The following is a 12,352-nucleotide window of genomic DNA, read 5'->3' on the forward strand; positions in this document are numbered from 1 at the left end:
AAGGTTCCACGCATTCTAAATACGGTTGTGCTAGAGGGATATAATCCCTGATATATGCCCTTGGAATCTTTGTAACCGCATCACAAAAACTAATCAAGCAAGAGCACTCCATTAGCTATTAACAAAATGTCGTTTTAAGTAAATTTCAACCTTTTTAATAAGAAGTCAATTGAGGAATGGCTAAATCAAAACATCCCGGAAAATACGAGCACCTCTGAGATGTCTACAGTCGCTGTAAGTAGTACAGAGAGAAGTACTGTGGGACAAACTGAACCGGTTTCTTCATCAAGCTCTTCCCAAGGTCACACTGCTTCTGCTGTCCAAGGCAGAACTACTAGGCAACTTTCCCAGAAGCAGTTTTAATAACTGCTTGATATCTGGAAATATTCACATCAATTACCAAGATAAATACTTTATTATTATTATTATTATTATTATTATTATTATTATTACAGTTACACTCATTTTATAGAGAAGATCGTTGTATAGAGGACTATATTTATGGAACGTTCATTTACAGGAAAACAATTTTTACAGTTACAGGAAAACAATTCCATCTCGTGTTTCTGTGACAGTTTATAAATTACTCTATCTTCGGTCTCGTAATGTATGATGGCAGAGAAACCCTAGATGAAATTTTCTTCCTGTGACTCACTAAAGCACATTATATATATATATATATAATATATATATATATTATAGGGGCACTGTATAATATTAGTTAGGGTTTGACCATGGATTCAATGTTAAACTCAGACTTTGCCCTTAATAACTTTTGAGTCGTTTGATGGATTTGCCTGACAAATGGTATGCACTGTCTCCTGGGGTAGATCTCTTGATGTGGATAGTAGCGTTCCAGTCGTTTGTGCGTTTTTTGAAATACTGTGAAAAAATGTAAATTTTTTTACCATTTTTCCCCTCGCCCTGCGCCAAGTCGGTTTGGAATTTTAAACTGATTATTTTGGTGGTAGAACACACTCGCTGTGGTGACCTGCATTTGTTTTCGTGTAAAAATATTAATCCGTTTGAAGGAAATTCACATTTTTTAATCCCCCATTGTTTTCAATGGGATTTCCACTTCTTTCGATAGATGTCTCATACAAAAAAAGAATGTAGCCATCACAAAACGTAATCCTTTTTCACGAGGCTACCATCTTGTTCTGTTTTTTTTTTCTTTTTTTCAAATGTTATAAGTCAGCAGCTGGTCTGCAGACAGACACAACAGAGGGTCGGTTTGCACTCATTTGTACATCCGATGGTCTGCCATGTGTCTTTTAAAAAAATATATATTTTAAAATGTTAAGCGACTTTAAATTCTATTTTCGTGTCCTTTTTTTCACGAGTGTGAAAGAAGAATTGGACCTGACAAAAAAGGATTTGGGCCTTTTCAGTTCTTTTTTCACGAGGCCAGTTTTTGTTCCTGAGCTTCTTTCGTTCTCACGAAAAAAATAGATCTCCCACTACACTGGTTTAATTTCCCCTGCCTGCCTGTCAGTTCTGTGTGTGAGGTGATTACATCACAGAGGGGCGTGAATGAAGCACGAGTCTAGTGTAGTGGTTAGCATGTTTTCCTAGTAGTGATCTGCAGTTCGCGAACGAATCGTTCTTTTTGAATGACTCACTAAGGTGAACGATGGGAATCGGATCAGAGTCCCCATTGAATCGGTTCTTTTGATTCACCCCATGAACAAGCTGCGTGGCACACAGGAGTCGAGTTACCAGCCTATCAAAACTCATGAAATGATTCTTTACCTCTCGAGTCTGGCTGATTTTTTCGTTGTAACAAGGAAACCGGGTTGTCTCTCAGCTCGTTGAGTGTTATGAAACTGAAGACCATATGTTCCATGTTGGATCCAAATTCCCGCTTCCTTAGTGCATGATAAGAATTCTGTGTTAGCCAAAATGGCGTCAGTTACAGCCTCCAGACCACAGCTATATATCTATGATCCAGACGGTGTATGGTAAGGAAGGATGGAGCTGTCAATCAAATTGGGCAAACAGCGTTTTGCTATGTGCTGAAAAAATACCACGGATTAGTTCCAAAAATACCACTCGTATTGGGCGATTCCAAATGTATAGAAATAAACACGTAAGAAATGCAATTGACTATTTTTTTTTTTTTTTTAAAGATTAAATTAAATTAAATTAGATTGATACTGATGGCTAAACAATGCCAGCACTACCCGGAACAACAACACCACAGTCACTGTTATTTGTTATCACCCACCTTGAGCACTGCTGTACGCACCCGGACTGGTGATATGTGTTCGTAGTATTGTGGGAGCGGTTAACGTGTTATTATTTGTTTTGTTTACAAATCATTATTATTATTTTCCTGATGAGCTTTACACCAGGGGTGTATTGCTGGAGGATTATTGTTTGGTCGCCAGACCAGGATTTGTGTAAAAATAAAAATAACATTTCCAAATTGGATTACAGTTTTCACGTGTGATTGTGTCTGCCCTGCATCACCTCTGCATCTGGTCTTAATCAGCAGCCACTTTGCCACACAGAGTATTACATTTTATATATTAAATATTTTAATGTTTATAGTAAAATGTAAACATCCTCGCTGGAAAGCTATCAACTATTACGTTTTTACATGTATATTTTTTATTTGCTGAGAGAGGTCACATGTATTTGTTTTATTATTGTCTGTATTGCTATCCCAGCCCCGAGTCCATTTCTTTTTTTCATACTGCTGTACTGCACCCAATATCTCATAACAAAAGGAATCAGTTTTTTTTTTTTTTTTTTTTATACAATACCCGAAAATAATCGTAATATGTTTCAATATTAACTAAATCAAGTTATTAATGAAATTGATTCATCTTGTTACACAATTGCTTTATTAAAATGTTTGGATATACTGTTACTTGATTGATTACTGTCTTGTTCACAGGCATCTTAAAATAACATTAGAATATGTTTTGTTAAATTATTATTTTTTTGAGCGATTCCGATTTTTCTGCTGATGTGTTTATTTTCAAGATGTTTTGTTCAGGTGGAGCTGCAGCAGCACTGTGCATTTTTATTCTTCGGGGGGGGGGGGGGGGGGGGTCTATTTCACAGTATTGCACCAGGGCCAGTAAATCGTAGTGCCGGTGGGGGGTGGGGCTAAGATCGCTAAACACTTTGTGTGAATAGGTGAAGAAAAATTAATCATACTTAATCTGGTACGGTTGGCTACATTCCTTTTTTTAATTGCCCTGTGAATTGGTCCAAATTGGTGCAGGTACTGTGCTAATTAACCATGGATATATACAGTACGTTGGTAGCTGAAACTTTCGTCACCAGTTTCTAAGACCTCCTACTAACCTGCGAGAGGCTGCTGCTGGTTGAGCGGAATTGTGTTGGGTCCAGAATAGGGGTAAGTCACTTGTTTCCTATGCAATCATTTTACCACTACTCAATCACATGCTCTTGATTGCACCAATTTACACCTAGGTTTATTTAATGTCAGGTATCTGTCTAATACAGCCTTGTTAATTAGTGATTTTATTCAGGATTACAACATTGATATTCTCTCTTTAACTGAAACTTGGCTTGGACCGAATGACAATGTTTCCCTGATTGAGGCTTCTCCACCTAACTATTCTTTTTTCCAGAAATCTCACTCTACTGGGCGGGGAGGTGGACTTGCTACTGTTTTTGGTAGTGGACTTGGAATCAAACAGGAAATTGTTGAAGGTTATTCGTCTTTTAAAGTTTTAAGAACATAAGAAAGTTTACAAACAAGAGGAGACAATTCAGCCCATCTTGCTCGTTTGGTTGTTAGTAGCTTATTGATCCCAGACTCTCATCAAGCAGCTACTTGAAGGATCCCAGGGTGTAGCTGGGAGGCTGTGTGGTCCAGTGGTTAAAGAAAAGGGCTTGTAACCAGGAGGTCCCCGGTTCAAATCCCACCTAAACCACTGACTCATTGTGTGACCCTGTGCAAGTCACTTAACCTCCTTGTGCTCCGTCTTTCGGGTGAGACGTAATTGTAAGTGACTCTGCAGCTGATGCATAGTTCACACACCCTAGTCTCTGTAAGTCGCCTTGGATAAAGGCGTCTGCTAAATAAACAAATAATAATAATAACAACATTACTGGGGAGTTGGTTCCATACCCTCACAATTCTCTGTGTAAAAAAGTGCCTCCTATCTTCTGTTCTGAATGCCCCTTTATCTAATCTCCGTTTGTGACCCCTGGTTTCTTTTTTTCAAGTCAAAAAAGTCCCCTGCGTCGACATTGTCTATACCTTTTAGGATTTTGAATGTTTGAATCAGATCGCCGCGTAGTCTTCTTTGTTCAAGACTGTATGTAATATATATATATATATATATATATATAAGTTTGAGAAAAATGAAAACTGCTGTGTTCCAAAATGATAAAAAAGAAAATGATATTTCAGGTACTTAAAGGTAGAATAATTGATTACAAATCAATTATCAGGACGTTTCGGACTACAAGTCCTTCATCGGCTGAATACAAAAAAACAGTGCTTTAAGAAGTTGATAAAAAACAAACAAGTAGTCTTTTAAACAAAATTCCAGGATGATGATGCTAGAATGTTCATTCCAAACGGCTCCAAAGTGACTAGTTTGAAAATAAGTTCACATTCCTTTTGTTTCCTGACAGCATTATTTCCATAGCATTGAACCATCCCACAAATTGTGATGTCTTCTATAGTGTGGTCATTTCTGTTAAAATGTCTGGCGACAGGAAAGGTAGAGGTGTTAATTCGTATACTTCTCAGATGTTGCACGAAGCGATCAGCCAAGCCATATAGCTTTTTACATTTGATGCAGCCAATGCAATATACTATTCCTTTACTAATGCAAGTAAAAGTATCATGGATAGTAAATGAGGATTTTGCTCCCTTAACTACTGTGTTGCTGTGAATGTATTTACAAGTTGCACAGCGTGACCTATTGCATGGAAACGTACCCTTAAGATTGGGTCGCATGTTACTGGACCAGATGCTCTCTTAGATTTTTGTCTCTTCTGTATGACATTAGAGGAGGGTTATTGAAAATAGGAGCTGTAGAAGGATCATCTTGAAGAATGCTAAAATTTCTTTGTATGATGTGTTGTACTTTTTTGGTCATAGGATGATATGCAAGAACAAAGGGAATACGATTGTTGGTATTCTGTGTTTTGGTTTTGTACAAGGCATCCTTTCTGTTTATTGTCGGTACTCGTAACTGAGCTTCTCTAAGTATAGTGTCTGGAAAACCACATTTTTTGAAAAATGCACACATGCCATTTGATAGTGATTTTTTGAATAAACAAATGACATGTGTGCAACACAGTAGTTAAGGGAGCAAAATCCTCATACTTTTACTTGGATTAGTAAAGGAATAGTATATTGCATTGGCTGCATCAAATATAACAAGCTATATATCGGTAATTCCCCATTAAAACCCATGTTGTTTGGCCGGGACGTGCCTCCTCAATACGTTGTAAATGGAACTCCATTCTAACATACGCTTGCCTATTGAGAAAAGCAATAGGCAAGCGTATGATAATAAACTAACTGACAAACTTAATTAACAAGGCACCCCCACATATGGTAAAAATGCAGCAGCGGCTCCAACAGTAATTATTAATATGAGAATTAATTTCAGCACAAAGGTTATTAACACAGCACCCCTACACATAAAACATGCAGTAGCAGCTCTAGATTACTCTTGCAATGACAAGTCAGTTTTGAAAAGATTGAATAACCCATTTGAATTTGAATCTGATGATGAGTTTTCAGGTTAAACTAAGTTTTGAATCGGTTAGCAACGAATCGCTAGCCGTGCCAAAAAGGTGTTTTTAAGCAAAGTTCCTGTTCCTTTAGGCGGGGCATTTACAATGGGAAACTTCCATTTCACCACAAGGGTGTTCCTTAAGCTGAAGTGTTGTCTTAGGAGGTGTTCCTATATGCAGAGACTACTGTAGTATTATTTTGCATATTAATGACATATGGTTTTCTACATCCTATTAAGTTTGTATTCAAGGGTTTTACATTTTTGGGGGCCCTTATGTGCAAATGGCCCGCGTGTTGTCATGGAATTCCAAAAGTGGCCCTGGATCAGTCTAATTGAGTATCACTGTCTGCATCAGTCTAATTGAGTATCACTGTCTGGATCAGTCTAATTGAGTATCACTGTCTGGATCAGTCTAATGGAATATCACTGTCTGGATCAGTCTAATTGAGTATCACTGTCTGGATCAGTCTAATTGAGTATCACTGTCTGGATCAGTCTAATGGAATATCACTGTCTGGATCAGTCTAATTGAGTATCACTGTCTGGATCAGTCTCATGGAATATCACTGTCTGGATCAGTCTAATTGAATATCACTGTCTGGATCAGTCTAATGGAATATCACTGTCTGGATCAGTCTAATGGAATATCACTGTCTGGATCAGTCTAATTGAGTATCACTGTCCTACACCTTTCCATCCCCAATCATATGCTATACTTGTACACATTCATTCCTGTCAGAGCCTGTGTGACAAAATGAAAATGAATCAACAATCTCCCTCCCGACCTGTGAGGGCGCGGTATAACAGGAACAGTGTGCCCCATATTGGATGGTTTGGCAGTTCATTCTAGGGTCAGTCGGAAGCCGGCCTTCCAAGAAGGGGGTGGAGCCACAATACCAGAAGTCAATGCCTTAATATGGTAGGTGATGTGTCAGTCATGGATTGGAGGATACGTGATTGGCCACACCACTGAAAGAGGGTGTGACTGAGGGTATTTATGGGAAGTGGCCGAGCTATCTGTTCCTTCGTTGTGGTTACTGAAAGGACCCATTTAGGAAACTGAAGTAATTCATTATTGTGAGTGTTTTGTTTGTTTGATTGTGCTAACTGTTTGTTTTTTGTCACTGTTAGACGACTAACACAAACCGGGAGCTGTAGCTACTAGCCAGCACCAAAACCCAGACTACACTGCACCCCTGTTTCACAAACTGTTGTCTTTCACCCCACCTGCACACGAGCACTCACTGTCTGGAGAAGTGACTGTGTCTGTGTTTGGTGTTATAAAATGTTGTATTATTTCGGGACTGAAACCATTGTTTTGCACGGAGCGATACACATGGCTGTGTAGAGCCCTTGCTTATTATTTAAGTGTTGTTGACACCAACCCAGCCAAATAAAGGAGCTGTTTTATTGAACTTTCACTGTCTTGTGTGTGTTATTCCTGAGCACGTCACCAACTACACCTGCACACTGCAAGACACTTTGCCACAGCTTGTTACCAGGAAATTACATCAGAGATATAAATAATAGTAAATAAGAATCTTGCACAAAAAAACCAGGACATGTAATATGAAGTGTTACAGACATGCTCAAATTTGTTGGTACCCCTCCACAAAAAACAAAGAATGCACAATTTTCTCTGAAATAACTTGAAACTGACAAAAGTAATTGGCATCCACCATTGTTTATTCCATATTTAATAGAAATCAGACTTTGCTTTTGATTTTTTATTCAACATAATATTGTAAATAATAAAACAAATGAAAATGGCATGGACAAAAATGATGGGACCGCTAACCTAATATTTTGTTGCACAACCTTCAGAGGCAATCACTGCAATCAAATGTTTTCTGTAGCTCTCAATGAGACTTCTGCACCTGTTAACAGGGAGTTTGGCCCACTCTTCCTGAGCAAACTGCTCCAGCTGTCTCAGGTTTGATGGGTGCCTTCTCCAGACTGCAAGTTTCAGCTCTTTCCATAGATGTTCGATAGGATTCAGATCAGGACTCATAGAAGGCCACTTCAGAATAGTCCAATGTTTTGTTCTTATCCATTCTTGGGTGCTTTTAGCTGTGTGTTTTGGGTCATTATCCTGTTGGAGGACCCATGACCTGCGACTGAGACAGAGCTTTCTGACACTGGGCAGTACGTTTTGCTCCAGAATGCCTTGATAGTCTTGAGATTTCATTGTGCCCTGCACAGATTCAAGGCATCCTGTGCCAGGCGCAGCAAAGCAGCCCCAAAACATAACCGAGCCTCCTCCATGTTTCACTGTAGGTATGGTGTTCTTTTCTTTGAAAGCTTCATTTTTTCGTCTGTGAACATAGAGCTGATGTGACTTGCCAAAAAGCTCCAGTTTTGACTCATCTGTCCAAAGGACATTCTCCCAGAAGGATTGTGGCTTGTCAATATGCATTCTAGCAAATTCCAATCTGGCTTTTTTATGTTTTTCTTTCAAAAGTGGAGTCCTCCTGGGTCTTCTTCCATGGAGCCCACCTTCGCTCAAAAAGCGACGGATGGTGCAATCAGAAACTGACGTACCTTCACCTTGGAGTTCAGTTTGTATCTCTTTGGCAGTTATCCTTGGTTCTCTTTCTACCATTCGCACTATCCTTCTGTTCAATCTGGGGTCGATTTTCCTCTTGTGGCCGTGCCCAGGGAGGTTGGCTACAGTTCCATGGACCTTAAACTTCTTAATAATATTTGCAACTGTTGTCACAGGAACATCAAGCTGCTTGGAGATGGTCTTGTAGCCTTTACCTTTACCATGCTTGTCTATTATTTTCTTTCTGATCTCCTCAGGCAACTCTCTCCTTTGCTTTCTCTGGTCCATGTTCAGTGTTGTGCACACAATGATACCAAACAGCACAGTGACTACTTTTCTCCATTTAAATAGGCTGAATGACTGATTACAAGATTGGAGACATGTGTGATACTAATTAAAGAAACTAATTAGTTTGAAATATCACTATAATCCAATTATTTATTATCTTTTCTAAGGGGTACCAACAAATGTGTCCAGGCCATTTTAGAATATCTTTGTAGAATAAGCAATAATTCACCTCTTTTCACAGCTTCTTTGCTTTATTCTATGACATACCAAAGGCATGCAAGTATACATGATAAAATAGCTTTTAATTTCGTCACTTTTCAGGAGGAATGAAGCATTATTTCAATGAGCTGTAAGGGTACCAACAAATTTGAGCACATCTGTATTACAGCATAATGTACCTTACCTTAGTAAAAGTAATAGGACACGCCTTATGATTATAGTACAGTAGAAATACTTACTGATACAATGTAGACCCTTATCAAGACTTTGATGGCATGGTTGGGTGGCATTCCTTGTAGAATTCTGAACTGGCCTGCACCAGGACTGCTCTCATCGTCATCATCACCATCATGCTCATCAGTGCACTTGTATACACAGAATCTGCCCTGTATTTTAAAAATTGCATTAAAAATGCTTCTGAAATACGTGGATCCTGTCAGTAATTTACGAAAACTTATATTTGCCCATTACAATTTCAAGACAAGCCATTGATACATAGAAAATAGAAACGGTCACTATTTTAAGAAGGTTAAATTAACATATATTTCAATTGATTAAAAAATGACTCAATTCTGAATTGGTCACTGGACAACCTATAAACTTCTCTTATAAAATGGCTTGGATAAATGAAATGCCATGATTGGCTGAAGAAGATGACATGACATGGTTATGGCTAATTACTCTGAAGATCAGAGTGCATTTGGGTCAACAGTTTAAAAAAAAAAAAAATCACCACCATACTGGCAGCTAAGGACTTGAGGCCCTTTAGATATTCAGCATTTTTATCCTAACAGAAATTAAATAGAATCGTATACAATTTAAATCTCAAAATCTCAATCTCTTTGGCCCTGACCACAGTGCCTGTAAAGCCCTGGGCTAAAGAAAACTAATTCAAACTGCAGGATCTCAAATTGGGGTGGAGCACGGTTGTGCTAGATCTTAACAACAAATGGGCCATTGAATGAGATGTGATGCAGTGTTATTGAATGAGATGTGATGCAGTGTTATTGAATGAGATGTGATGCAGTGTTATTGAATGAGATGTGATGCAGTGTTATTGAATGAGATGTGATGCAGTGTTATTGAATGAGATGTGATGCAGTGTTATTGAATGAGATGTGATGCAGTGTTATTGAATGAGATGTGATGCAGTGTTATTGAATGAGATGTGATGCAGTGTTATTGAATGAGATGTGATGCAGTGTTATTGAATGAGATGTGATGCAGTGTTATTGAATGAGATGTGATACAGTGTTATTGGATGAGATGTGATACAGTGTTATTGAATGAGATGTGATGCAGTGTTATTGAATGAGATGTGATACAGTGTTACTGAATGAGATGTGATGCAGTGTTATTGAATGAGATGTGATGCAGTGTTACTGAATGAGATGTGATGCAGTGTTATTGAATGAGATGTGATGCAGTGTTATTGAATGAGATGTGATGCAGTGTTATTGAATGAGATGTGATGCAGTGTTATTGAATGAGATGTGATGCAGTGTTATTGAATGAGATGTGATGCAGTGTTATTGAATGAGATGTGATGCAGTGTTATTGAATGAGATGTGATGCAGTGTTATTGAATGAGATGTGATACAGTGTTATTGAATGACCAACCTTAAATTTCCCCACAGCTCTGTCTTCCTGCAGACTGTCTTCTTCATTTGCTTTTCCTCGACAGAGTTCAAAGGTTTTCACACAGTCATCAAAGTTGTTGAACTCGGCTTCCAACTCTTTGTTATATATCTGAAAGAACAGAGAATAACATTCATTTTACAAACCTACTTCATTCATTGCTCTTGGTAATGCCATCTCTTTTTATTTATGTATTTTCTCATAGCCCTTGAATTAAAGTGCCTGACCTCAGATGTCCATGGCAACCTCACTATATACAGGGTGAAAAGTTAGACGTGCATTTGCAGTTTCCTGAGTTTACAAATGTGAAATTATTTTTTATTATATAGTTAACACAGGCCCTTATTTGGCCAGCCAATTCAAAAAATGTAAAATGAAATCATTAGCATTTATTCATGCTGTCGGTGACTACAACAAGCTATTCAATAAATTGTGAAGAATATCGGTACCATCTGCATGCATGGTATGTTGGGTGGACAAACAAATAAACAAAAACGGGTTTTTTTTAGTATCCTTTAATCTACAATCAATTACTATTGAGGCGATGCGTATTCTACATTTCCAGTCAAGTAAGTTGTGTCTGTTTAGGGCTGCGTTGGGAAATGTGTTTATTTTATCTTTTTAAAATCTTTTTTTCTCCGACTGAAAAAAGCAGCTGTTCTGGCAAAAACAGAAGTACTCTGGTAAAAAAGGAATTTAGAATGTAATTTCTTTTGTCGTGAGGGGGATCTTCTTTTGTGGGGTTCTTTCATTCTCGTGGAAAAATAACTACTCTGGCGAAAAAAGAATGTGGTCAGCCACGGCCGAGTCCTCGGGAGAGGTTTGCCCGAGACAGACAGCACTTTGCCAGGCAGCAGCATGAGGTACCTCCATTACATTTTAATAGCTGATATTTCAGCCTCTGTTCAAGTTAGAAAGACAAGAGACCCCTCATTTTGTTCCTCGGCTCTCCCTCTACTGGAATATGGATCTGGGGAGGGAAGGGGGTGGGAGAACCTAGGGACCCGTTATTTTGTTTTTTGTTGATTGTGTGCGGTTGTGCTTCTGTGTTACTGCCTGATGTGTAGCTGAACAAAAAAAAACAAAAACACCTAGATTAACATAATTTAGATGTTTTATCTAACATCATGTAATCAAAGAAACTACAGAACAATATTGTATTGTAGTCTACCAGAAGCAATAATAGTTGTATAATAGTATTTAAGATGTTGGATTTCGAAATGTCACATTTTTAAATGTCACAGTTTTTCATTAAGTATGTAAAACTACAAAGAGGTATGTAATTCAGTATGTTAACGTAGCATTATTCCAAGACTTCATTTGACTCTGTGAAGCAAAATTACACTTAAAATAAACAAATCCCCTGGGCCAGATGAGATCCTCCCAATAGTACTCAAAGAAACAAAAGAAGTTATTTACAAACCGCTAACCAAGATCATGCAACAGTCTCTTGACACAGGGGTTGTACCAACAGACTGGAAAATTGCAAACGTAATACCGATCCACAAAAAGGGAGACAAAACCGAACCAGGTAACATAAGACTACTTATGGAAACTATAATAAGATCCAAAATGGAAAATTACCTATATGGTAACAATATCCTGGGCAGCAGTGTGGAGTAGTGGTTAGGGCTCCGGACTCTTGACCGGAGGGTTGTGGGTTCAATCCCCAGTGGGGGACACTGCTGTTGTACCCTTGAGCGAGGTACTTTACCTAGATTGCTCCAGTAAAAACCCAACTGTATAAAATGGGTAATTGTATGTGAAATAATGTATAATGTGATATCTTGTAACAATTGTAAGTCGCCCTGGATAAGGCTAGACAGCATTCAGAACTGGGGAGACACATGGCAAATGACATTTAATAGAGAAAAGTGTAAAGTACTGCATGCAGGTAATAAAAAAAAATGTGGGGAAGCTA

General features: G+C 38.3%; 1 protein-coding gene across 1 annotated transcript in view; it reads right to left on the minus strand.

Annotated features, from left to right (window-relative positions):
• Positions 1 to 12,352, minus strand: part of LOC117401291 (fer-1-like protein 6) — a 202,711-nt gene that overhangs the window by 71,162 nt on the left and 119,197 nt on the right. The window contains exons 29-30 of the mRNA XM_059013927.1: positions 10,414 to 10,542; positions 9,033 to 9,179 (exon numbers count right to left, since the gene is read on the minus strand). Coding sequence (XP_058869910.1) covers positions 9,033 to 9,179; positions 10,414 to 10,542 — 276 coding nt within the window. The remainder of the gene's footprint in view (positions 1 to 9,032; positions 9,180 to 10,413; positions 10,543 to 12,352) is intronic.

Source organism: Acipenser ruthenus, chromosome 47, assembly GCF_902713425.1.
Source record: "Acipenser ruthenus chromosome 47, fAciRut3.2 maternal haplotype, whole genome shotgun sequence".
NCBI classification, from domain to species: domain Eukaryota; kingdom Metazoa; phylum Chordata; class Actinopteri; order Acipenseriformes; family Acipenseridae; genus Acipenser; species Acipenser ruthenus.